Source organism: Oryctolagus cuniculus, chromosome 4, assembly GCF_964237555.1.
Source record: "Oryctolagus cuniculus chromosome 4, mOryCun1.1, whole genome shotgun sequence".
Classification (NCBI taxonomy): Eukaryota; Metazoa; Chordata; class Mammalia; order Lagomorpha; family Leporidae; genus Oryctolagus; species Oryctolagus cuniculus.
In genome coordinates, this window is record NC_091435.1 from 124,169,531 (window position 1) to 124,197,385 (window position 27,855).

General features: G+C 37.9%; 1 protein-coding gene across 1 annotated transcript in view; it reads right to left on the reverse strand.

The window, feature by feature from the left end:
* Positions 1–298: 298 nt before the first annotated feature.
* The window catches only part of TIPARP (TCDD inducible poly(ADP-ribose) polymerase), a 32,720-nt gene continuing 5,163 nt past the window's right edge, over positions 299–27,855 (reverse strand). The window contains exons 3-6 of the mRNA XM_002716323.5: positions 10,225–10,393; positions 7,900–8,060; positions 2,997–3,275; positions 299–2,351 (exon numbers count right to left, since the gene is read on the reverse strand). Coding sequence (XP_002716369.1) covers positions 1,904–2,351; positions 2,997–3,275; positions 7,900–8,060; positions 10,225–10,393 — 1,057 coding nt within the window. The 3' untranslated portion in view covers positions 299–1,903. The remainder of the gene's footprint in view (positions 2,352–2,996; positions 3,276–7,899; positions 8,061–10,224; positions 10,394–27,855) is intronic.

Sequence of the window (27,855 nt, forward strand, 5' to 3'; positions counted from 1 at the left end):
TAATAAGACTTTCATTTGGCTAAAATTTAAGGCTGTCACATGCTGAAGGTGACAACCCACTTAAGGTTTTCTCTATAGACGTTTGCTAACATAAAAGTAGTCAGTTTCCTCCAAATACTTATCTATAAAGTAGACTACTCATTCTTCCCTTGTGACTGACACTCAACTGCTAGCTGAAGAACTTTCTGTGCATTACCACTGAAGTTTAGACAACAAGCAACCAATCAGGCAGCCAGCCAGCATTTACACAGCACGTCTAATTCAAGTATCTTAAATGGAAACAAGACAACAACACAAGTTTTAAAGAATTACCATAACTTTTATTTTTGCTTAGTTTTATTAAAAAAATAAATATGTCATAAAGCTTTCATTTTCTTTAGGGAGAAAAAAGGAACAAGTTTCATAAAATCAAATAAGCAATGGGCAAGGTGTCTTAATTTGAAAAAGACTGGGAATCACTGGTTTACAAGTTATAACTGAATGAAAGAACAACTGTAACAGCCACAGTTGCCCGTTTCATGCCAATGGCAGCAAACAACAGGATCAACTACGGCAAAATAAATAACTGTGTGGAAGCCCTGACAAGTGCTTAAACAGACTGATTCACTGAGACATCAGTATAGATATATCTTGCTTTAAACAACACAGAAGTTCCTGAAGTTTTGGGTAAATGACATAACCACAATATACTAGGAGAGCTTAGTATATGAAATAATTCTGTTAATTATTTTGTGAACCACTTCCACTTTTGTAAATCCAGGTTATTTGCTTTGCCAAGGGTGAAGTACACCTACCTGCTCTCTCTCTAAACTGAGGCAACAGCATATTCACCTAACAGCGCTCTACCTGGGCCAGTGGCACAATTCCCAAGTCCGTGTTTCTGTTATGTAGTGTAAGATACAGAGTCAGCCAGGGAACCCAGCTGCACCTGACAAAGCAGGCATAGGGATGGGATTACCAACTTTAACAATAATTCCAACTCAAATACTTCTGAGAATCTAATTTGTGCTAGCACAGCAATAAACCGTATCAATTTAGTTGTAAGATGTTATTTCCTTTCTCTAAATCTTTCGGAACCCCAAAAGAGCATAATAGTTCTTTCTAATCCTCAAGACTGGCTTTAAAAAAATTAGCTGCCCAACTCCTTCAAGCTAAAGTGGATGATAATGGAAGAAACTGAGTTTTCCAAGGCTGAAGTTTAACAACACAATTCATGTAACTAGTTAGAGAAAAATTTTGCTGGTGACAAAAATTCTTCAAATGGTATTTTCTTTTTAAAATTGTTCTCTAAACAGAATTCTGAATACAAGCAAACCCAGCCAGAACAGTCAGTCATTGACACTCTCTGTGATCGGGTGATGTATATTAGTCCTGCTTATGGAAACAAAAAAATTTTTTTCCACCCATCAGAATTAACAACTTATACTACACCAAAGCGGTGATGCTTTGGAGGGGAAATAAGCCTGGTAGTATTATTTCCAGTCAGTTTTATCAATGTAAATAAATGGAATCCTCACTTTGTTCACAGCCTCCATCTCATTTGACCAAACTTCTACCCAACCCAAGCCACATTTAATTAGTTAGGCTGTTCAGTTTTTTTTTTTTTAATGCTTCTAATAATATTGCTGTCTCTATGTACAAGTGTGAATGAAAAGAGTATGTAATTTGTAGTCTTTTCCACACTGAGTACACTAACAATTAGTAAATAATTAAAGAATAAGTGATCACTTTAAAACTTGTTTTTCTTAAAAAAAAATTTACACTTTCTAGCACTTAAAAAACTGGGTCTGAAAAGTGCCCTATTAATGTCCAATGCTGTTCCCCACCCAGTCCCACCCACTCAAAACCTGCTACAAATGCTGGATTGAGTTCATATCAAATAATTTAGCAGTACCAAGATTTTTCAAATGGAAACAGTGTTACTGACTTCTTCATATTGGATAACAAAATAAGGATAACTCTGGTCATCATTAAAAATGACAAAAATTTGAGGCTCAAAGAAATTATCCACACAAGAGTCATATAGGTCACTGGTGACACTGCCAGGATTGACTGGAGGGGGCCTTCTCATACCATGACTGCCCATTGTATATCTGCCGGTCAGCACTTTGGCCAAAAACATGAAATGGATTCCCTTGGAGGACTTCTTAGAAAAGTTATGAGAGTAGCTTGCCTTCTTTGCAAAGTAACTGCCTTGTCCAAACATTGTAGCATGCTTTCCACAGACTCGGGGATCAAAGTTGTGCTTGCAGATTCCATCAACCACATCCTGAGATGTTCCATGAAACAAATGTCTTTCATTTATTATTCGGTCACGGCCAAACATTTTCCTGTTCATGTATTCCTTTTTCCTATTACAAAAAGTGGACAGGAAATACAGATCAATTTAATAGGCATGGCATAATCATAAATTTCTCCTTAGGGTATCATGGGGGAAGAAATATTAAAGTAGCTACCAAAGAGTCATCAAAGATGATATTGGAAGTTTTAACTTTTATCTTGCATCTCAGAAAAGTCCTTTTCCAATCATTGAATTGCTTTCTCTTCCATTCCAAATCTAGTTCTCGTATCTTACCTTGCTTGGGATGCTTTGTCTAATTCCTCCAATCTGAGCATCTGTTAATTCTTAGATTTCTCAAATCTGCACATAATACTTCTGTACTACATTAATCTGTTGACCTGAGAGGCAGCATAGTAAAGGGATTAAGAGCAAGGCCTCTTTGCTGGACTGCTAGGGTTAAAATTCCAGCATCGTATCTTATTAGCTGCACGATCTCTGGCAAATTACTGAATTTTTTTCTGTGACTCAGTTTCCTCTCTGTAAAATGTAAATTACAATAAGCCTATTTATAGGTCTACCATGAGGATTGTATGAGTAAATATATATGGAAAAAGATGAACATATTAAATCCTAGGCAAGTGTTTACTATGTTTGGTTTTGATGTTAGCTACATTACAAGTAAAGCTCTCTTGTACTTTTCTTCACTCTCACTCACCTTTTATATTTCTCCCAAAGAAACTGGTTTTGGACTCTCAATATTTGCAAAATTCTATACTTAAACTCAGGCACAGTCTTATGAAAAAGATTGTAAATGATTCGGTAACTCTTGTCCTCTGCAGAAACAGGCACTTGGATGAAGTCCTGAGATGGATGCATATAAACCCAAGTTTCTGGGTAAAAGTTTGCTGAGGTGACTCCATCAGGACAGATGATTTGTGAAGATGAGGTTGATTCTAGAGGCGGAGGAGCCTGTGTGGGAACCCCACCAAGTGTCCTAAAACAAACAGGAAGGAATATCAACATAAAACACTCAGAAATAAGTATATCCTCCACTACAGTGGTTTTTTTTTTGTTTGTTTGTTTGTTTTTTGACAGGCAGAGTGGACAGTGAGAGAGAGAGACAGAGAGAAAGGTCTTCCTTTTGCCGTTGGTTCACCCTCCAATGGCCGCCACGGCCGGCACGCTGTGGCGGGCGCACCACGCTGATCCGAAGGCAGGAGCCAGGTGCTTCTCCTGGTCTCCCATGGGGTACAGGGCCCAAGCACTTGGGCCATCCTCCACTGCACTCCTGGGCCATAGCAGAGAGCTGGCCTGGAAGGGGGGCAACGGGACAGAATCCGGCCCCCCAACTGGGACTAGAACCCAGTGTGCCAGTGCTGCTAGGTGGAGGATTAGCCTAGTGAGCCACGGTGCCGGCCCACTACAGTGTTCTATAGCAGTACCTAAAATAACAATTTGAATAGATTAAATGCTTGTTTAAAAAAATGGGGGCCAGTGCTATCGCATAGTTGGTTAATTAAGCATCCGCCTGTGGAGTCGGCATCCCATGATCCCATGAGTCGGTTCGAGTCCTAGCCGCTCCATTTCCGATCCAGCTCCCTGCTGATGGTCTGGGAAAACAGTGGAAGACGGCTGGGTCCTTGGGCCCCTCCACTCATGTGGGGACCCAGAGGAAGTTCTTGGCTCCTGGCTTTAGATTGGTTCAGCTCCAGCTGTTGTGGCCATCTGGGGAGTGAACTAGTGGATAGAGACCTCTCTCTCTGTCTCTCTTTCTCTCTGTAAATGTCTCTCAAGTAAATAAATAAATATTTTAAAAAATTAAAAATAAAAATGTATATTTACAAAACAGAAAATTCTAGAGAAGCACCGCCTGCACATAGATAACCTGTTAGCTTCTTCCTGGTCTCCCCGCTGTGAAAGAAATTCTGGAATGTATTGATACAAGGCAAACAATTAACAGCCAATTTATAAATATTTACTTTTAAATCTTCCTAGATTACTCTTTTGCCTATAAAGAAACACTGTTTCAAGGCAACAACAATAATTTTATGCTTTTCTATAAACTTTGCTGATACTAAGCAGAAAAGACATTATCACTAAAGGTTGTATAGGATGGGAGAAAAATAAGTGTAGGTGGCAAGAAGGAAGCATATAAGGACATAAAGCTTACTTTAATTTCTGTATAAAAATAAAAATCATGGGCCAGGCATTGAAAGCTGATAAATATCTGACATTTCCTTAATTTTCAAAGACTACCAGTACTATTCAAATTTTATAGCTTTGGTGTGCTTAAGATGGAGCTAATCACTATAAACCAGACACTGGAATCTATCTGTGAACCTTTAAATTCAGGTCTCTTAATGTGAAAAATGAATTCAGAGACAAATAGTAACTTTGGTAAATTATTTATTCCTGCTTGTATAAATGCATAAATTTAAATTATATTTTTTAGGCGTTTTCAAAACAGGAAAAAAATTTTAAAAAAAGGAAGCAAAGTTAAGGAAATCCTGACCTTGAGACCCAGTTTCAGGGCCAGGGAACTGTAACAGTCATTGGTAAACAGTGGAAGCAATCATGTCTGTCAAAGTGGATTAGGAAACTGAAATCTTCAAGAGCTCTGTGACACAAAGGTTGTAACTGTATGTGAACATGCATCTAATCTCCAAAGAGCAGATCTTACTGTAACCCACATCATTATCATAGCCACCTAGGACAAACAAATAGTATGGCTCAGGCATTTTACGCAGAGTAGTATTAACTATCTCAATAGCCCTGCAATACAGGCTGCTTATCCCTACTTTTCAAATAAACTGATGTTCAGAAAGATTAAACAGGGACTGGCACTGTAGTACAGTGGGTTAAGATGCTGCTTGCAACACTGGCATCCCATTAGAGTGCCAGTTCCAGTCCCAGCAGCTCCACTCACATCTCCCTGCTAATGCGCGTGGGAAAGCAGAGGATGAAGGCCCAAATATTTGGGCCCCTGCCACACTGTTGGAGACCCACATGGTGTGTCTGGCTCCAGACTTGGGGCTGGCCCAGCCCTAGCTATTACAGTCATCTGAGGGCTGAAACCAACGAACAGAAAATTTTCTGTCTCTCCCGTATCTATGTCACTCTGCCTTTTAAATAAATAAATATTTTTTTATTAAAAAATTAATTTGGCCTAGCATATTAGCAAAGAGCAGAGACAGGATCTGAATTCAAGCCCATCTAGGAAGTTTCTGAATTCATATTCTTTACATTTCCACATAATTCACAATTTAATACAATTTTTTTTAAAAAGGCTAGAAAGTGATAGATGGGCTACCAAGATTCCAATCTATATTTGCCTGACTTTGATTACTTCTACTATATTACAGTCTTTTTATTGTTAAGAGATGGCTGGATCAGTTGAAAGTTATGGAGGCACAACTGCCTTAACACACACCACTTTCAAGTGGCTGTGCCTTCAATTCAACGTGTCTCAAAGTCCCTTTGAGGGACAAGAACAAAGTCCTGGGTGTACAGTGTAAGGTTTACTTAATCCCCTTGGGGCTTTTTAAATTCAGGGGCAGATTTAAAGTGTCACTGGTTCCTTCAACCCTCATGATAATGCAGCATTTTCTTAGGGCCCTGAGAGATTTCTTTGGAGCCTTGGAACTGGTACATTTTCCTGGGACAACAGTATGTTTTTCTGAAGAGAGGCCCCATAGCTTTAATCAGACTCCCAAAGTTCTACAACTCCTTAAAAAATCACCATTATTCTGAAGAAATGTCAGGAAATCAGATAATACAAATCCTTTATTTTTAGCCCCTCTCCATATCCCTTGGATATCTGATTTCCTGACAACTGTAGTTTTTTTTAAAACCTGCTTTTCTTTGACACTTTGCATTTAGTAACACTTAAACACAAAATAAAACTTTCTCCTTAGCTAACATCATAGTCTCTGGAGTCTACTTCTGAAATTCACTTTTTGGAACCAATTTCCCATTTTTTTCTTCTTAGCAAGCCAGTTCAAGTGTCCCTCAGCCCCAACTAGGGCCGAGAGGATGGCTACATTTATCCACACCGCCTGGTAAACTTAATGTTTCTCTGATCCTAAGTTCCTACATCCAATGTTTTTGATTTGCTGACTTCTTACTTTATTATCACTGTTTCAGAGAGGAAGAATAAAATGGAAACTTTAAAGAGAAAAAGGAAAGAGTAACCATTTACCTTCTTTTGTAAGCCTATACTATAAATGTAGTAATGCTACAGAGTGGCATTAATTCTACTACTGCTTATTTTATTTTTATAATTCATACTTCTATAAAACAAGCCTAAGTTTAAAAAAGAGATATTTCATAATTACTTGCTTTAAGACTGAAATATATTTTCATCATTTATTAAAACTTCCCCAACAGTGCAGCACTAGAATGAGCACACTTACCATCACACAGAAGCAACATCTTGCTTGATTGGCTCAGCATGCCAAACTGCTGGTCTCAACTAATGAGTTCTACTGTCTCACCAGGAGAACAATATGTTCCTAACTACTGGACACTGACACTATCTCCAGCTGTGCTAGCCAATCACAAAAATGGCATTTTTATTAGTTCTAATTAAAAAACCCTACAAGGTAAGATTATTCACATTTGGACTTGAAAGAAAGCACACACTTAACCCAAGCCAATATATACTTTTAAAACTGGTCTTATTGCACATTTCTTTTAGATATTGATCATTTCAGGGATTTTCATTTGCATTTTGTCTTTAATGTTCCCACTGCAATACTAGAATTAGAATCATTAAGATTTTGTCATAACAACTTGGGGAAAACAGTTTGGAATTGAAATTTTAAAAAGTAGGAATATAAAAACAGCAACTTCACTTCACAGCTAAGACACCAACCAATACTATTTTAGATTTCCTAAGTTCACAACATCATGTAAACCTAGTATCATTTTCAAAATCAGGCCGTAAAGATGATTTATCTGACTGACTGAAGTATTTAATGATTTCTCTGAAGACACTGCCTTTCAAAAATGGCCATGCTAATGGTAATGAGCCCTACCTTTTAGTACCTATGGAGATATGTTAGTAGGCCATCTGGAGAAGAAAGCAAGAAAAGGCATTTGGGAAAATGGAAGAAGAGATCACTTACAGTTCAGAAAGGTGAATTCAATTTAACCTTTTTATTAAGAAATTATATTTAGTATAACAGTTTTACTGTGTACCATAGGACAATATGCCTTTCTTAGCAAATGAGAATGTAAATAACATGAAAAGCACAGTCTAGGAACACAGAATGTCTCATCGTGGAAGTAGTCCTTCATGAAAGGGAAACTCAATCTTCCATGAAAGGCAAATGCAAGCTCTGTGCCTCATTCAAACATAATTACTTTTAGTTATAAAAAAATGTTTACTCTCCTTTTCAGTTCAAAAACTACAACAGGATATTCATTCTTTCAGTGTCAGGTTCATTGTAGCTTATCTAAACGCTATTTATCAAAGGATTAAATCCAAAAAATTCAGATTTTCTCATTCTTTAAGTACTAACTAAGAAATTCTCTTAATGTAAAATCTTCTCTCTGGCAGTAAGTGGTGCATCTACATAAAATAAGTCTAAATATGATAATTTTCAATAGATACTTACTGTAAATATGGAAGCAGTATAAAACAGGAGCGGAAGAGGGGTCTCCTTTTTATTTCTCTTCTAAAGAATGAGTTGTGGAGGATGTAATGGTTATTCCACATCATAAACCGGACCTCTTTCAGACCCCGAGAGTTGGCTTCTTCAATCAATCGAATAACAGACTATGGAGTAGAAAACAAGGTAAAGAAATAAACCAAGTCAATTAATAATCACTATAAAATATGAAAACATAACTAGAGGCAAAAAGAGTTAACCTCACTGTTAACATCACAGAAATTCAATAAAGAACAGTGAGTCAAATTAATTCTCTTTATAAGTAGGGCCTCAGAAATGCACAGCAGAAAGTTGTTCCCTGTCCAGAAGAGCACGGATAACCTTAAAAAAAAAAAAAACTTATTTATTTATTTGAAAGGCAGAGGCAGAGAGAGCAAGTAAGCTTCCATCCAATGGTTCCAGAATCTTCTTCCGGGTCTCCCATGTGGTGAAGGGGCTCATGCACTTGCGCCATGTTCTATTGCTTTCCCAGGCCACAGCAGAGAGCTGGATCAGAAATGCAGAATCTAGGTCTCAAACCGGTGCCCATATGGGATGCTGGCATTGCAGGCTGCGACTTTACTCACTATGCCACAGCTCCAGCCATACATGGATAACCATCTTTTGAAACGTGAAACCCAAGAAACTATTCTATTTTGAACCTTGACAATGTCCTAGAGATTTCTGTTTTAAAGATTTTATTTATTTTTAAAGTCAGAGTTACAGAAAGAGAAAGAACTTCTACCTGCTGGTTCACTGCCCAGATGGTCCTAATAGCCACCAGCGAGCCAGGAGCTTCATCCAGGTCTCCTACATAGGTGGCAGGGCCCTAAACAGTTGGGCCATCTTCCGCTGCTTTTCCTAGGCCATTAGCAAGGAACGGGAGCAGCTGGGGCATGAATTGGCTCCATTGAGATGCTGGCATCCCAGCTATGGCACAATGCTGGCCCCAATATTTTATTTTTATTTTTAAAGATAATTTTCAAAAAAGGAATTAAAGATGGTAATGTTTAAAGAAAGAAAAAAACAAAACACCTCTATGGAAAAATATAGGGACAGTACACATATTCTAGAAAACATTTTACTTTTAAAGATTTATTTGTTTGAAAGGTAGACAGAAAGACATGGAGAGTTGGAAGGGAGAGACAGATAGAAATCTTCCATTCACTGGCTTTTGTGTGTGAGAGAGAGGGAGGGAGAGAGAATTTTCCACCTGCTGATTCACTCTCCCAAATGGTCATAACAGCAGTCTGGGCCAGGCTGAAGTCAAGAGCCAGGAACTCCATCCAGATCTCCCACGTGGGTGGCAGGGTCCCAAATACTTGGTCATCTTCAACTGCCTTATCAGGCGCATTAACAGGGAACTGGATCAAAGCAGAGCAGCTGGGACTTGAATGAGGACTCTGTGATGCCAGCCTCCCAAGTGGCAGCTTAACCTGCTACTCTAAAATGCTGGTCCTATAATACATTTTAGATAGCTTCTTACTAGCGATTGCCTAAAAGGGAGTCAGAAATTTAGTCAATATTGTGTTTTACAGTAATTAACATAATAACTAGGTCATTTTTTCTTTTACTAATGCCTTAAAAAAATCTAGGGAGGGTCAATTCTTCCTTATTGTAAGGCCAGAAATTAATTTAGCCAAATTAACAAGATCAGATCTGTAGAAGGTAAACTAATCTTTAAAGGCTATTACAGGGCATTTAAATTTAAAACTGACTCAGGATTATCATTCAGAGGTAAAATAAATCATAATCATCTTGAAATCTTATTTTGTGAATGATGAACTATTCTCACAATCTCTGGATATAGATGGCATGTGTACATATAACAAAATTCATTTGCTTGACCACAGCTCAACTATTTTCCACTACTTTTTCCAGTGACCTGAGAGTGACTGACTGCTTCCATTAGGCTTCTGATCCCATAGGAGTCAGATATAGCCAAAATCTATACCAGTTTTCATCTCATTAAAATTATTTCAAAAGTCGCACCAGGTTTAGGTACTTCACTTCTGTAGCTTAAGATTCTGGAGAAACCATCTGACTTCTCTGATAACATGGGTATCCTATAGGATGGATTTCTGATTAATGGAAAGAAACACATTTTCAGAAAAATGAAGAGAAATATTTTTATTTTTATCAGTAAGACTCCATTTCATATCCATAAACTCTCTGATTACAATTTATATTTCTGCCTAGTCACAGTTAGGCAGGCAGGCAGGAAGGACAGACAGAAAAAAAACAAAAAAAAACAAAAAGAAAATTGCCTTTTAAAAAAGAACTTGTAAGTACCTCAGGATATTCTCTCCAACCAAAGTGGTCCCTACAGAAGAATTTCCAGACTGTATGGTAAATAGAGTTGACATTGCTAGAGGATGGTGTAGACAGCCTTCGTAGTTGGTCAAATTCAGTTGTTTCATGCACATTCATGGCATTCAAATCTGCCCAAAATTCTTGTCCTCTAAAAAGATCCAAGAAAAGAAACTGTTAATGTATTTGCAAAATTAAAATATCTAAACTTTTCATTGGAGATTAAAAATATCTAGTTATCTAGTAGTCTGCTGTTGAATTTCAAATTTTTGCTTTACTCGGAATAAAAAGAAATTTCTGGTTGCTTTTCTAGCACCCATTCCCTAAGTGCCCTTTTGTAAGACTAAAATTTCCAGGCCATGGAGACTGCAGGATTTGTGAAAGCCACAGTACCATTGCCCTACCACAAATCAAAATCCCACCCTTCCCTCCAAAATGCAATGAGCCCAACCCTGGTCTTAGAATATCAGGGATTCGATTTTAGGATGTTTTAGAGAATAACAAACGAAATTTCTCTAGAAACTTGCCCTCTTTTCAGAGGCATCAGTTTACCTAAGCACAGGAACATATACAGGTACACTTTATAAAGTTTATTGGATGGATCGGAAATGGAGCACCCGAGACTTGAACCGGCGCCCATATGGGATGCCGGCACTGCAGGCAGCAGCTTAACCTGCTACGCCACAGTAGCGGCCCCAATAAAACCTTTTTAAAAAATAGTTTGTGGTGGGGTAGGCATTTAGCCTAATATTTAAGATGTCTTGGTCCCTTATGGATATGTGTGTCCCATACTGGAATACCTCTGTTCAATACTTGGCTTTGGTACTGAACTCCAGATTTCTGCTAATGCAGACTGTGGGAGGTAGTAATGATAGTGCAAGTAACTGTGTTCCTGCCACCCACATAGGATACCTAGGTTGAGTTGTTGGCTTCCAGCTTTGACCCTGGGCCAGCCACAGCCATGGCAGACATCTGGGGGAGTGAACCATTTGCAGAAAATGAAATCAAAGTTTATTTTGGTGGGAAAATTTGAAATTCATGCATACAAGGAGTCTTCAAAAAGTTCATAAAATGTGTATTATCAAAAAACTACTGCATGAAATTCAAAAAATTTTTGTGCTAAAATGAATTTACCTTTTCATTCTATTTTACATGAGCTTTTTGAGTACCATTATACAATACTGCCTGATGAAAGACAAAAAGAAAAGGGAAAATAAAATGAGCCCAGATGAAGCCAATACTGCTCATTTACCCAACATCAATATTATCTTTTATCCTGTGAGGAGAAAAATGTTGGCAAAACATGAAGAGAAAAATAGCTTAGATTATTAAAGATTTAGATAGGAAAATATTTTTGTCATTTTATCTGGTACACTGCTACTGTACCAGCACTCTACAAACATCACCATTTTGTTTGTGGGAAAAGTCCTACCATATGAATCAAACATTAATTTATCAGAATCAGAAATTAATTTATAAAGAGTAGTGCAGTCAAATTAAAATATTTGTCCCTGCTTTTCAATGGAACTTCACCTAGCTTCTGAAACATTTCATCCCTTAACCAACTGGTGTGTGTGCAAAGTTCCCCAAGAAAATACACAAAATTAGATATAAAATAGCAACATAAATATTAGCAGATTAACTAAATCCCTGAATATATTCCTCCATACTTTCCACTCTTCCATACCAGATTTCTAAATGGATGTCTAAAAACATGGGATATTTCAGATCCAGTGGCATTCAGAATGACTGGTACATGTGAAATCCATGTTAGGACAGACTTTGCCAAAATTAAATTATTTCCCTGCTGTAAATTAGAATTTTGAAAAAGGCATTAATTTTGACCTATAGGTTTTGTTGGTTAGTGAAACACTTTCCAAATTCTACTCTTAGAAAATTTGTTTCAAAAACAGCTAATAGGTATTCCTTCTGTGCAAAAAGAACTTTGGAGTTAAATGCTTGAAAAACATTTGGTTACAGATAAACAATTTACTTACTGCAGAGTTCTTAGTCCTTTTAATATGCTCAGGTAGATATTGAAGCAGTTCAATGAGGACTATAAAATTACCTTCCAAACCTGAGACATTTCTCTCCCTTTCCCCCCATGAATACCAATTATTGCGTCTCAAAACACCTCTGACAAGGGTCTGTGTTATGGCAGAGCAGGTAAAGCTGCCACCTGCTGTGCCAGCATCACATATGGATGCTGGTTTGAGACCCAGCTGCTCTACTTCCTATCCAGCTCCCTGCTAACATGCCTGGGAAAGCAGCAGAAGATGGCCCAAGTGCTTGGGTCCCTGTACCAACAGGCGGAACCCAGAAGAAACTCCTGGCTTCTGGCTTCAGCCTGGCTCAGCTCTGGCTGTTGTGGCCTTGTGGTAAATAGGAATATTTAAACCAAAAGTAAAATTCTTCTGATAAATCCTGAAAGAAGAAAAAAGCCTAAAAACTGCAACTCTCATGGCTAAATTAAACTTCATATCAAGTTGCCTTAAACCATTTTCATTTAACTTGAAGATGTTATGATTGGGAAGAAGGATACAAACCTTAAGACCATTTCAAGTTTCTAAACATATTTTCCTCTTGTAAACTTATCTCCCAGCAACTGTTCCCAATTATGAGTTAACAAATCCTTAGCATTTCCTTCAAGGAGTTCTTACAGTCATTATGTTAACTGTATACAACAGCCAGTGCTTCTTTCTGTTTATATATCAGATTTTATTCTGGACATCACTCTAGCAATTACTCTGTAAGCCTGTGTTATTGAGACCTCATAGATAATGATTTGCATGAGAAAGGCATCTACAACTGCAGCTTTTGCTACATTCTCTCTGCATTTCAGTCCTTGGGGCATTATGAAATTTCTATGACAAATCCTAATTTACCATAATCAACTATTCTTTGGATTGATATATCAAAGTAATGTTTTAGCTTTATTTGATTTCCATATGCTTTTCTAAACTTGACAGAAGCAAAATAACAAATTTGAAAAACATTAAATTATCTTTTTATAAGATTAATTTTACCACCTGCTGTCTCTTAAATAGGGAATGCTTTAAACATCCAAAGCCAAGAGTTTTTCCCTTCATGCTCTGCACACAAATGTGTGCAATACATATGCCAAATGCTCAACATTCACCACTCTATCAAACCAAGGTTTCCTATTATCAGAGAGCAGTTATGAGCCATCTATGTGCAGTAATGGTAATAGTGGACCTGTATTAGGTAACACACAAAGAATTAAACAGATGTGATTCCCTGTCTTCTAGGAGCTTAGGAGAACAACAACAAAACATATAATCAAGCAAGCAGTAAATGTCTATCAATGGAAAGTACATTCAGATAATGAAAAGACAAAGAACAGACAGGTGGCATTACTGGAGTGATAGTGCTTATTGGTGTCCAGGAATGGATAAAGTTCAGGAAAATAAGAGGCTTTATCAATCCAAGGTAGCTTTCTGTAAGAGAAAGAAGTTTAAGACTGTTTAAATATTAGGAAATATCAATGGTGAATAGAGAGTTGTGTAAGAGAACAAGAGCACTTCAAGCATTTTGCTTTTTGGGAGAAGGGTAAGTACAAGAGCAGGACATGAAGTTAGAAAAGGGAACCTTGGCCGGTGCCGTGGCTCAATAGGCTAATCCTCCGCCTTGTGGCGCCAGCACACGGGGTTCTAGTCCCGGTCGGGGCACCGGATTCTGTCCCGGTTGCTCCTCTTCCAGGCCAGCTCTCTGCTATGGCCCGGGAGTGCAGTGGAGGATGGCCCCTTGGGCCCTGCACCCGCATGGGAGACCAGGATAAGTACCTGGCTCCTGCCATCGGATCAGTGCAGTGCGCCGGCCACGGCGGCCATTGGAGGGTGAACCAATGGCAAAAGGAAGACCTTTCTCTCTGTCTCTCTCTCTCACTGTCCACTCTGCCTGTCAAACAAACAAACAAACAAACAAAAAAGGGAACCTTTTAAAAAAGGGTACAATGGTACTTCAAATGGCTTGTGGAAAAATAAAAGTATAAGTTTATTTTGGTGCAAAGAATTTTGAAATCCATGGATAAAGTTTTCTTAATACACATTTTCTTCATATTAAAAAGTTTTTTGCATCCAAATAAATTGACACTTTTAATTTCATGTTTTCATTAACTCTTTGAAGTACCCTCAGACATAAGAGACAAAGAAATATGAACTAGGGTATACAAGGTAATGTAAAACACATCAGGCCATGAGGTGAGGGAGTCAGTACAGTCTCAGAGCCTGAAGGTATAAGGGTGGGAATTTAGAGTATTGAGCAAATGGGGACAAAGGGTCAAAGTAGTAAATACACGACATGTGAAAACTGAACAGAAGGGATGGTCATTTGGCCTAGCAGATAAGATACCCATGTTCCATTCAAAATACCTAGGTTCAAGTCCTGTCTTTACTTCTGATTCCAGCTTCCTGCTAATGCAGACCCTGGGAGACAGCAGATGATGGCTCAAGTAATTGGGTTCTTTAATGGGAGACCCAGACTGAGTTCCCAGCCTGGCCTACTCCAATTACTGTAGGCACTGGGGAATCAAACAGTGGCAGGGAACTCTCCTCTCTAATAGAAAATAAAATTTTTGAACAAGAGAGACAATGTTAGAGACTGGGGAGGAAGGGAGTCTTTGTAAAAGCAGAGTGCAATAATCCTGGTAGATGAAAACAGTATCTGGCTTAAGGGCATCCATAAAGGGGTATGAGAGAGCACCACTGTGTAGCATGATTTACATTTTGCTAAATATATCATGTGATTAGGGATAGGCATTTGGCCTAATGGTTAAGATGTCCACATCCCATATCAAAGTGCCTGGGTTCGAGTCCTGGTTCTGCCACTGATTCCAACTTCCAACTAATGCACACCCTGAGAAGCAGCAAGTGATGGCTCAAGTGGATGGGTGGGGCAGATACTGTGGCATAGTGGGTAAAGCCACTACCTGCAGTGCTGGCATCCCATATAGGTGCCAGTTCAAGACCCAGTTGCTCCACTTCTGATCCAACTCTCTGCTATAGCCTGGGAAAGCAGTGGAAAATGGCCCAAGTGCTTGGGCCCCTGCACCCATGTGGGAGACCTGGAAGAAACTCTTGGCTACGGGATTTGGATGGGTGCAGCTCCGGCCATTGAGGCCATTTAGGGAGTGAACCAGCAGATGGAAGATCTCTTTTTTTTGCTCTCTCTCGCTGACTCTCTATAACTCTGTCTTTCAAATAAATAAATAAAATATTAAAAAAGGGGGGGATTGGGTGCCTGGGACCCAAAGTGGGAGGCCTGCATGGAGTTTCTGCCTCCATGATTAGGTCTGGCTCAACCCTGGCCATTGCAAGCATTTTAGGAGTAAACCAGCAGAAGGGAGCTCTCTTTCTTGGTCTCTCAAATAACGAGAACTGCCAGTATACTTTAAAAAATTCACATAGCTAAACCAATTAGTATTGTTTTAATGAAGATATAACCTTAAGTCAGGAAAAAAATATTCTTATGAAGAGGTTGCTGATTTTTGCTATAAAGGGAAAAATGAATTTGAACAACTGAAATACTAACAACAGTTTTTTGCATGTTTTGCCAACAAACATACCACTACACATACCAGAATAAAATCCAGATAAAACATTCATTTAAAATTCTGAAAAGGACACCCAGCTCATAATTTAGATGCTTTATAACAATGGTTCTCCTCTTAACAAGTAACTTCACATACCACTTAAGCCAACATTTCCCAACATACATTACCAATGCAAGGAACACCCACACTAAGTCATAAAATATGCCCCACATTTCTTCTTTGTAATATTAAAAATAAGTAAAAAGGTCCCACGATATGAATGATAAACAGCTGGAATGAGAACCAAAACTAATTTAGAAACACAGGGTGAACAAAGTAGAAATTAGTAAAAATATAATTTCTTGCTTATACAATCCCTTGAGTTTATGCATACGGAAGCCTAACCACAGGCTGGTGCTGTGGCACAGTGTGTAAAGCCACTGCCTGCAGTGCTGGCATACCATATGGGTGGTTCGAGTCCTGGCTGCTCCACTTCCGATCCAGCAGAAGATGGCCCAAGTGCTTGGGCCCCTGCACCCACGTGGGAGACTCAGAGGAAGCTCCAGGCTCCTGGCTTCTGATCAGCCCAGCTCTGGCTGCTGTGGCTATTTGGGGAGTGAACCAGCGGATGGAAGATACCGCTCTCTCTCTCTCTCTCTGTGCCTCTGTAACTCCTCCTTTCAAATAAATAAATAAATAAATAAATAAATCTTTTTGTTTTGTAAAGAGCCTAACCATTTCTTTGTTTTTTAAAAAGCCTAACCAGTTCAGGAAATTTTCCTATTTACAAAGTTTTTGAAACCAAGAAGGAAACTCGACAATGAAAAAAAATTTATTTATTTTTTAGAGAGGTAGAGTTATAGACAGAAAGCGGGCGAGGGCCAGCGCTGCAGCTCACTTGGCTAATCCTCCGCCTGCGGTGCCAGTACCTCCTCTTCAAGTCCAGCTCTCTGCTGTGGCCCGGGAGCGCAGTGGAGGATGGCCCAAGTACTTGGGCCCTGCACCTGCATGGGAGACCAGGAGGAAGCACCTGGCTCCTGGCTTCGGATTGGCGCAGCGCGCCAGCCATAGCAGCCATTTGGGGGGTGAACCAACGGAAGGAAGACCTTATTCTCTGTCTCTCTCTAACTCTGCCTGTCCAAAAAGAAAAAATAAAGAAACAAAGAAAAAGAAAGAGGGTAAGACAAAGTGAAAATTCTTTCATCTGCTGGTTCACACCCTAGATGGCTGCAATGGCCGGAGCTGGGCCAGTCCAAACCCCGGAGCCAGGAGAAACCTCTGGGTCTCCCATGTGTCTGCAGGGCCCCAGCATTTGGGTCATCTTCCAGTGCTTTCCCAGGCACATTAGCAGAGAGCTGGATTGGAAGAGCAGCCAGAACAAGAACCAGCGCCCGTACTGGATGCTGGCACTACAGGAAGAGGCTTAGCCTACTACCCCACGATGCCCACCCCCAAAAAGAAATCTTAAATAGACACAGTGACTAGGTTCCAGGGCTGCAAGTTGGGGATAAGGACATGAAAAAGGCAAAATGCCACAGAACTGCAGTCTAATGGAGGAGAGCAAATCCTATGGCACTGTGTAAAAAGTAGCACAGAGGTGGTCTGGGAACACCTCAGGAGCAGATGGCCTGCCTCTGCAGGGAAAAATGTCAGGAAAGATAGTCAAGAGGTGTCCTAGTAAGGCTGAAATGTGAGCCAAGTTCACTTAGCCACCAGACAGACAAGAGGCAGAGGGACTGCCATGTAAATCCAATAAGCAAGGCATGAGGAGACCCTGCAAGAAGCACAAGCAGTTCATGTGGGAGGTCAGGGTGTATGTGTGTATTAGGGAGATGGTAAAAGATAAGACTGGACTGGAGAGGTTGACTGGGGCCAGATAATTAAGAGCTTTGTATGCTGGGTTAAGAGGTTAACATCTGATCCTGTGGGCAGGCAGAGGAATCACTAGTGGATTTCCAATAAGGTTCAGGTTTGCCTTTTATAAAGGTCACTTAACAGTAGTGGTGTAGAGGGTTGTTATTTAATTTTGGCCAGGGAGTATGGGGAAAGGTGAAGTGGTATACAGACAAGCAACATTTGCTAAACATTAACATATTTATTATTCTGTGTTTGGCTATATATAGACATTAGAACTGCATGTGAGGCAAATGATGACAGGATTAAGGAGGCAACACAACAGCAGGGATGATTTGAGAAGTATCTAGAAATGAGTCAGAATCTAACTGCAGGAAGAATGATTACATGTGGCAGGGTATCCCATCCTTCTGATCTGAGTGATTGGACAATGGTGATATTAAATAATACAGGAATTACAAGACACAGAACATGTTTATGTGGGGAGTTAATGTAAATAAAATGTAAAACTCAGAATTCAGCAAAAGTTCAGTATGTATAAACTTTTCTAAACCCATACTCTGTACAGTTTTAACCAGATCAGTTAGACTTTGGAATTTTGGCTTCCTGCCTCTAAGAGTTAACTGGTTTCTACAGGGAAAAACCTGTGACCTCCAACTATTAACACCCACCCTAATCACCTAGACTAACCAGTCATGATTCCTAGGTCCTTTTATTTTATTACTATGGTGTAAAATGAAAATGTCTCCCCAAACTGAAGGTCAAAATGATAGAAGATAAAGATTAAATGCAGTTTTCAGAGTATTTAAGGCTCTTCTACTATTGGCTTGAGACAGGCATGACAGATGGGGTATGTTTGCTGCTGCTAACAAAATTTCACAGGCACACAAAATATAGTTAGCTTTTGATACCTGGCTTTGATGTTTCCAGGAACTCATTTAGCAATGCTGGAATATCTGGCAGCTTATATATCCCTTCAAATATGTTACAAGGTGATGAGAATCAAAGCCATAGCATACACAATACCAACATGTTTTGTGAAAGCAGCGTAGTTACTGAATTTTGGAGAACACATCTTTATACTTCAGAAGCATAGTAACTGACAATTATTCTGTTACTAATTGAGATTTTTGCTAACACTGCCTCTGATAAATAGCACAGGGCTGTTGTGGGGAGGCAATAAAACTCATCTATAAATGCTTCCATTCAAAGCAGTATCTTCAAATATTCACCAGAGGTTAAAATTCTATATCTAATTTCCTCACTGTGACACTGTGTCTGGGTAGTAACGGAACTTTCCCCTCTCTATTTGGAAATAGCTGTAAACACAGAATTACAAGTAACTAGGAGTTTACACTGTTTTGTGTATGGACCTTACAGGGCAGACTAAGAATAAAATGTTGACTCTGAATTAAATGTACCCACCTCTAAGGAGACTCTGACCTAGCAAAGGCAGGATTACTGCTGGCTTTTAATCAATGAAACTCTTAACATAAATGTCAGATCATGGATTTATTTAATGGTTCGAAAGACCTCTAAACATTTTGGGGTAAGTGCCCCCACTTTAAAATATAATGCATTTTGGAAATGAACTTTTTAAAGGGTGATCATTCTGCAAAATTCAATGTATGCTGAACCTCTGGCCCCACTTGGGTCAACTTGGAAACAGGGAATGTGAGTGGGACAGTATCTTTAATCACACTTATCTGTGTGCCAAACACCATGTCTGTTTTGCAAAATGTAAAGACATCTGGTCTGTGGTCTTAAGAGTCATTCTAGAAGTGAACACAGTGAATAGAAAAGACAGAATAAGAGATAAGAGCAAAAAGGGAGTAAGTTTCCTAAATGAAATGACATTCTGATTTTAAGCTTTTGTAATTGTATATTCTTGAACTAAACATATCATATAACAAAGCTTAATCTCAAAAAGCTTTATACTAAGACATGGCCATTTGAATACATTTAAAAGTTTGCTAAATCACTAACAAATAAGATCATACATTGGAGTCTCTCCTCTCCAAGGCAACCTCTAAAAGCAAATGACAATATCCACTTCAAGAAAAGAACCTAATGAAATACTGTTATCTGCCTTTTTTTTTGTTTTTTGTTTCTATTACAAAACTACAGATCGAGTAAAGAATACCAAAAAATTTTCTATTAAGATGTGGATAAGCCTAAAATCTTGCATAAATAAAAATTATACTTGAGAGCAAAAGATCTCACTGCTATCTATTTACGGAGGCATGGGATTAAATTTTGCACCCTGAAGATACCAGAAATGTCATACAGCCTTAACTTTGATCCAAGTTCAGTCACATGTCCTGAGACTAGTAACTATAAGTGAGACATAGTTTTCAACCACAACCTGATGAGGAAGTGAAACATTAATTTCTACGGGAACTGCTGACAGAAAGCATAGATTAGTTTTTAAAAATGATATATCTTGACTTATACTACTTTAAATTATTGCAGTTACTGATTTTGATGAAGATGAGTAAATATCCCATTAGTGAAATACTTTTAAAAACTAAAGTTTCTATATTCTTTCAAAGTAGACAACAAAAAATATCTACCATGTATTAAAGACAAATATTGATTAATTCAATGTTTGGATATAGAATTTGATAGCACTGCTGAATAAATGTTTACAAAAATTTTCTGCATAAATATAAAATACTATATATTTTAAAATGCTTTATATTTAAAATGCTTTAAAAGTTTTCAAATAGCTTCAAACAATTCAGAACTCGAATACATAAATGAAATACTAGTAAATTATATAAAATATATCCTATAATAATCTCTAGTAAGGTATGAAACTAGATATTTGAATCACAAATGACTCTTTAAAAACATTTTCATTCACAATTCTTTTTTTTAATATTTTATTTATTTATTTGACAGGTAGAGCCACAGTGAGAGACAGAGAGAAAGGTCCTCCCTCTGCTGGTTCACTCCCCAAAATGGCCGCAACGGCTGGTGCTGCGCTGATCCGAAGCCAGGAGCCAGGTGCCTCTTCCTGGTCTCCCATGAGGGTGCAGGAGCCCAAGCACCTGGGCCACAGCAGAGAGCCGGACTGGAAGAGGAGCAAGCAGGACCGGAACCGGCGCCCACATGGGATGCCAGCGCCGCAGGTGGAGGATTAACCTAGTGCGCCATGGCGCCAGCCCCCACAATTCTCTCTTATTTATTAGCCTTGGAGTTTTCTCCAATTAGTACGGATAAATTAACTGATGAATGAAAGAGAAATACAGTTACTGATGGCTTCTTATGTATTTGGTGCTGAGAACCTACAGTATGCAGCTTTAGCAGATTAGATCAGTTGATAATTCTTTAAGCAAATTTCTGGGCAAAAATCTACAGTTATTGAGAAATGATTGTTCTGCTGGCTAGGTTTTGCAAATTATGATCACAAAAGCTTTCAACACAGCGTTAACTAGGTTACTTTTTCTCAAAGAGAGGAAGTGTACAAAGCCAAGTTTCTCTGACAAATTCAATTTTATCAATTAGTTAAGATAGTCTAAATTATTTTTTAGTAACAAATTAATTGCAGAACACTTTGCACAATGTTTCTGACATCAGGCACCATTTAAATAACCCAAACCTCAGAGAGCAAGCAAGCAAATTTCTTTCTGTTTCTTATGTACTACCTAGATTCAAGGATGTCTTTTTTTTATTAGGATGAGTGACTAAACCCTGGAAGGAAAACCCAGTATTTCTCTTGTGCTTATTTTTATTCTCTCAATGCCTGGAAATGAAAGAGCTGAGCCAGGTGACAGACAGAAACCAAAGAACAACCGCAGCAGGAAATTATTTAGAGTATTTTGTGCTGTTTGCCCTTTCTTTACCCTGATCAGCTGTGAGAGCTGTGAAGATCACAGGGTTCAGGTTCGATTCTGAAAGCACACACACTACTGCAAACCAAGTTCACCGGTAAGGCCCCATCCCTGCCATTCTTCACTGACTATTCAATGCTGGTAAAAATCTGGAGCAAAGAACTGTATGGGTATGTGACAACTGAGAAGGGAGTTTAAGAATCCTTTAATTCAAAGGGGAGGGGGAGCTAATGTAATAAAGAGAAATTTCTTTAACTGTAACCCAAACATTGTTCCAATCAGTAATAAGTGCTGTTTAATATAAGACTATTCACAAATCTTTCCTTAATCTATTTGCATAAAGAATACAAATTAACTCTTCTCAGACAACTTAGTCATGGGAGATTCTAATATACACCCTACACAACTTTTTGTGGTACACGTATTTCCTTATCCTTTCATTGTGATGACCATGCAAAGGTTGTTTATTGGTCAAGTGGGTGTTACAAGTAAGTAAACAGCACAGAACAGAGAAATATTGAAAAGACAGACACGTTTTGTGGAAATGGCAAACAGGAATGCTTGTTAACTCTCTTCTATGGTTGTCTTAGCAAAAATAAATGGCAAGGGCAGCAAGGAAAACTGGAAGATTTACCTTCAAAAAAATTAGAAGTTTAATCATATAATCAAATTCTAAAATTTCAAATGTATTTCAGAACCTAACACTTGTAATTTCAAATTCCTCCATTAACAAGAAATTATCTATATTAAAAACTATAGGCTTTCAGTTAATGTGTCTGGGATCAAGATGGATTAGGCTTAACATTTACAAGAAGAAATTTTAAATAGTGGTGTATCTATCTGCAGTATAATTCCTGATCCCTACAAAGCAATGCTATAAACCTAAATAAAAAAGTACACCTCTAACAATAATATAAAAATAAGTATTTAGCTTTGTTCAAGACATTTCTTCATGTCTAAATGTGCCTTGTTTGCACCTAGAAATTCTGAACTTTAGATTTTATTTTATTCCTTTGTGCACTCTGTGTTTATGGTGTTGCAAAGAACAGATCAACCCAAGATCTTAGGCTATTACCTAACAATTTCAAACCTAGAATGAAACAGAAAATGGCTCAATCTTCAGAATTCTGATGCCTTTCAAAGACATGAAATCACTCATACTCACTGTACCTTAAGACTCCCAAGGCTTAATAAAAAAGAGAAACTCTACTAGCTTTACAAAGTGGGTTTCTTTCAAAACCTACCAGTGTCCAATGTGAACCAGATTTACAGAAAGTTCTGCCAGAATAATAATTTTTAAGTCAAAATACATTTTTTCCAATGCAGAAGTGATGTACACATGTACTTAGTTTTCCTTCCACAAAAAGGCAACTGTAACTCACAAATAGGAGACTGGTAATTATTATAGGTTGTTGACTTAGGTTAAGAAGACCTGCAGTTCTAATTTAAACCCAATCCAGAACCATTACCACCACAAAGGATGAAGAATCTGTAAGTCTCAAATCAGGGAATAAAAGAGGCCATGGCAAAATGGTCACAATCTCGAATGACTGGATTTTAGCAGCAATCCTTGAGTAGTCAAGGTTTACATAGGCTACATACTGCTTCATCTTTTAAAAATAGGCCCTAAACCCAGAATAAAAGTGAGGATCAACAGCCATCTTCAGAAACACACTGAAGAATTTATCAATTTACCTATACTTTATGGTAGAATATAAATCTACAATCTGGAAACTAGTGTAACAAGAAATGTTTATTAACAAGGACATAGCAAAAGTAATCAGCCAAAAAGCAGCATTTTTGGCATGTCCACTATATGCAGATGAAGTATTGAATATTGAATGGACTTACTACTCTTCCTTTGCTTATTTATAATAAAGGGTTTGGATTCAACTCAATAAATCAGATATGTATCATGAAACTGCTTTTAGGGATTGTCAGATAAGTTATTTCTTCCAAATATCTGACTTGAAAGTTATAAATCTTCGCTTTTTGCAAGGTTCATTTTCATTACCATAAATACATCAAGAAAAAATTGACCCTAACCTAATGCCAGGTGACAGCTGCCTCAAAAAATCTAATCTGCTTATTGAAGAAAAACCAAAATGGAAAGAATGAATGACTGCTATTGATTCCCACGACAGCTCTACACATACCCAGTAACTTCTCTGGATTAGTATAGATAGAAGCCAATTAGTTTTATTTCATATGTAAATAGCAGCATAAAGAGGTACAAAAAAATTCACTGGATTGCTTTATCAAAAAGTACAGGCACACATTTTCAAAGTCACTTTAAACAGTACTTGCTTATGGAGCTCTCTCTTTGCAGGAATTTTTTAAATAAATTCATACACATACAGCTGTGTATATTCAAGAAATACCAAAAAGTCACAAGGCTTAGTAAGTTTCAGCTGTTCTCCTCTCTCCCATGTTATCAATAACACATAATGAATTAGTTCATGCATCATCACAGCTGTGCAGGCCAGAGCTAACTTGGCTAATTTTATTCTAGTTGAGTTATTAGTAACTTACTCTAGTTTAAATAATTCACTCTGCAACTCATACAGGCTACAAGAATACACACTATTACCATGAATACGCATTTCTCTTTGTCTTCTTACAGAGTTTCTCTGAAGCCATCTTTCCCCCCACTAGAAACCTTTTATTTAAGGAATACAAACTTCATACATTTCATAATTACAACTTTAGGAACGTAGTGATTCTTCCCACCATACCTGCCCTCTTCCTCCTCCTCCTTCTATACCCATTCTTATTTTTTACCTAGATCTATTTTCAATTTACTTTATACACATGATTAACTCTGTTAAGAGTTCAACAAATAGTATGAAAAAAGAAATTATTCCTCAACAGTGGAGACAAGGGCTGTTCAAAGTCATTGCTTCTCAAAGTGTCAATTTCATTTCTATTAAGATTATCTTTTAGGTGCTCTATTAGTTATCACAGATCAGGGAGAACATATGGTATTTGTCCCTTTGGGACTGAAGCTATCTAATGGTACTGTTTCTTGAGCAGATTAAAAAAAAAAAAAGACTTATACAAGCAATTAGCTACCAAAACCACTCTGCAACTAAGACTATGACAACACTCTATACTTAAATCATTAAGTAAAACTCTACTTTATCAATAAGCATTAATTCCAAAAGAGGAGAAAAAATATTGTCATCTGAGAAAAATTAGCCATGGATTCAGAGTTTGCAGCCTTTTTCTTCCTCCCTACCCTCTTTCTATAAATTCAGAATTATAAATAATAAGTCATATTTTCACCACAGGCAACCTCCAAAACAAAAAGTAAGTATATTCCTTCCTTGTTGTTGGGGGTCAATAATTAGATCAGTCTGGCACACATAAAAATGAATGTAACGTGAAACTGATCTTGATTTCTGTAAGCCAGATTTTTGCAGAACCTCCATCATTTCAATGATCAATTACAAACAGTTGGGGAGGTTCTTGCTAAACTGCTTAGTTCTGTCATCCAATATCATCTTCTACTAAAAATGAGTGCCTAAACTGTTAGACACTGTGTTTTCTTAATCGAAAACACAACATTCAATATTGTTTTCTCAAGTGCATTTGGAATTTGGAAATTCTTCAAGGTTCATCCCATGTGCAAAAGAAGCTTCAGCATCAAATTTGTGAAGTACATACACACAGCTAGTTTCCAGCTGACACCGGTCATTAGTATCTCTAGCTGTATGAAGCAGAGTGAGAAAATAAAGTGGGACTATATCATAACTCCATTACAATGAACCAAATAAGCATTCATTATAGAAATCCTGTTTTACAAGTGATTAGACTATCTAAAAAGCTGGAAGGGATGTGCAAACTTACCCAGCTCACCTTCCTTTCCAATTTCATTTCTGAGAACAAAATGAACATTACACACCTAATTTAAATATTGAATCTGTAACTTTGCAGATCAAGATAAAGAACCTCAACTATTGTTTGAAGCGATGAACTTTTGTGTCTGCTAGAGTCCAAGAACTATGAACTTTCCCCAGTTCCACACAATGAAGTTATTATGGACACAGTATATAATAATGATTTACCAAGCTATATAAACGATTACACTTAATCTTAGCCAAAAGGCTGAGAAGCAATCATACAAACGATTAAAAACAAGTGAGATACAGAACTGTCATTCATTATTCTTGAATCCAAAGACTGTTGGGTCCAAATTGGATGCATACACAGCTGAACACATACTTCCTGGTTGTGTGCAATCTGCACAGATAGACCAGCTTTACAGGCCTGACCACAGAGATTAATAGCTTTAGCCAAATAATGTGGTAACCATGTGAACCTGGGCTGCTCCAGCTTGTTTGTGAATCTCTCAGCAAGGCTCAACATGCCGTTATCTGCATCTTGTTGCCAGGAAACACAACATCGCTTTGGAATACAAGGAAAACCAGGTTGCAATGACCACAGGTCAACTTATCAAAAAGCCTAATTTTTGACACTTAGTTATCTACAATCTTACATTTCTTCTTGTAGTCCACTCAGAACTTTACTAGTAATTGACAGTTAATGCTTTTTGCTATTTTGTTAGAGCAGAACTGATAATCACTAACAATGAAGCAGCAGCAATAGTTGTAATAATAATTCATTTATGCTCTTCCTCTCCCAAGTGTCAGATAAACATCAGTTGACTTCATTAAAACTGATTTGGAAATCAAGCACCCACTGCAACTGCTTTGTAACTAATTCAACAATGCATGCTCATGGGTCTGTATCTATGTCTACTCTTCACCAAAATAATCTTACCAAATAAAATACTCAATATGCTGCTGACCTAAGAGTACCTGGATTTTCTGTGATCAAAATGACTACCTTGCCTCCTCATAGTAACAGAATGTAACGTGTTTAACAATAATCCTGCTAGTTTCTTCCTGACCAAAGCAAATGAATAGAAACTTAATGTACCAAGATGCTCAAGTACTCAGCAGACTGGAAATTCACTTCTCAAGAGTGAAGTGGAAGGCCACTGTTCTGCAGAGTTTTGCAATCTGGAAATGGAAGGATTAGGGTGGCTTTGAGATTATATAAAATTAATTATCCTTGACATAGCAATTAGAATTGCTAGCTCATGGGCAACAGAGATTTTGGACAACATGGAAAGATTTTTTTAGATAAAAAGTGAAATATTTTTCTCTTTCCAATGCTGGCTTTAAAAAAAAAAAGCTGAAAGTACTTGGCTTTTGGATTTTTGCTACCTAAACAAGGGGTAATCTTGAACACATATTACCAAGATAATAATACATTTAGTCAGGAAAACAGCTTTCTAGATATGACCTGACTTTTATCAAGGGGTCTTCTGTGTAACAACTTTGATCTTGGATTTTATACTGCTCATCATCTTACTCCACACTTCTCTCTTGAAACACAAGATGTAAAGTTCTAGCTTCATGTGAATTAAGGTGCTAAAAATTGACCTGTTTACTATGTAAATGAAATACTGAAACACTCAAAGAAAACCATTTAACCAATACTAAATGGAAGCATTAGGAAAAAAAATAGAAAAAAAAAGGCCATATTTCTGTAATCCAACAATGCTCTGGCAGCATGTCAGAATACACAAGGGTGGCATTAGAACTAACAGAATTAGACAACTTGGAAATACCTTACTGCCACTATTTGCTGACTCTCCAGACTTCTGAGTGGTACAAACCAACAAATCTGTGAACAAAGAGACTCTCAAGGAAATTTTTCTCAACTTTTTTGAGTTGCCTTCACAGCATCCAAACTCAGGTGGCATGAACAGTAGTACTCTCTTCCCCCATTTAACTTTAATCCTTAGCCTGTCATACACAAACAGCTACACACTACACATTTTAATTCTTACATGAGAAATTTAGTAATACGAAGATTAATATTTACTATACATTCATTTTTGCACCAACAACTTTATGTTACAACCACATTTTCTTCATTTTAAAGTTCAATTAATGAAGAATTTGGATATGGAAATGCCAGTTCCCTAGTGAATACTGTTCAGGCATTCACATTAAGTGAACACACATATTTTGCATAAAAAAACTCCAGTTTTTTTATATAGGGGATAAACCTATCCAACAACATTCTCCTTTCACTAAGACTCTTTCAGGTTTAAAATAACCCCTGAATTATGGGATAACTTATGTGTAAGATAAATTTAATGGTAAAGACCGGCACCGTGCCTCACTTGGCTAATCCTCCATCTGCGGCACCGGTACCCCGGGTTCTAGTCCCGGTTGAGGCACCGGATTCTGCCCCAGTTGCTCCTCTTCCAGTCCAGCTCTCTGCTCTGGTCTGGGAAGGCAGTGAAGGATGGCCCAAGTCCTTGGGCCCTGCACCCGCATGGGAGACCAGGAGGAA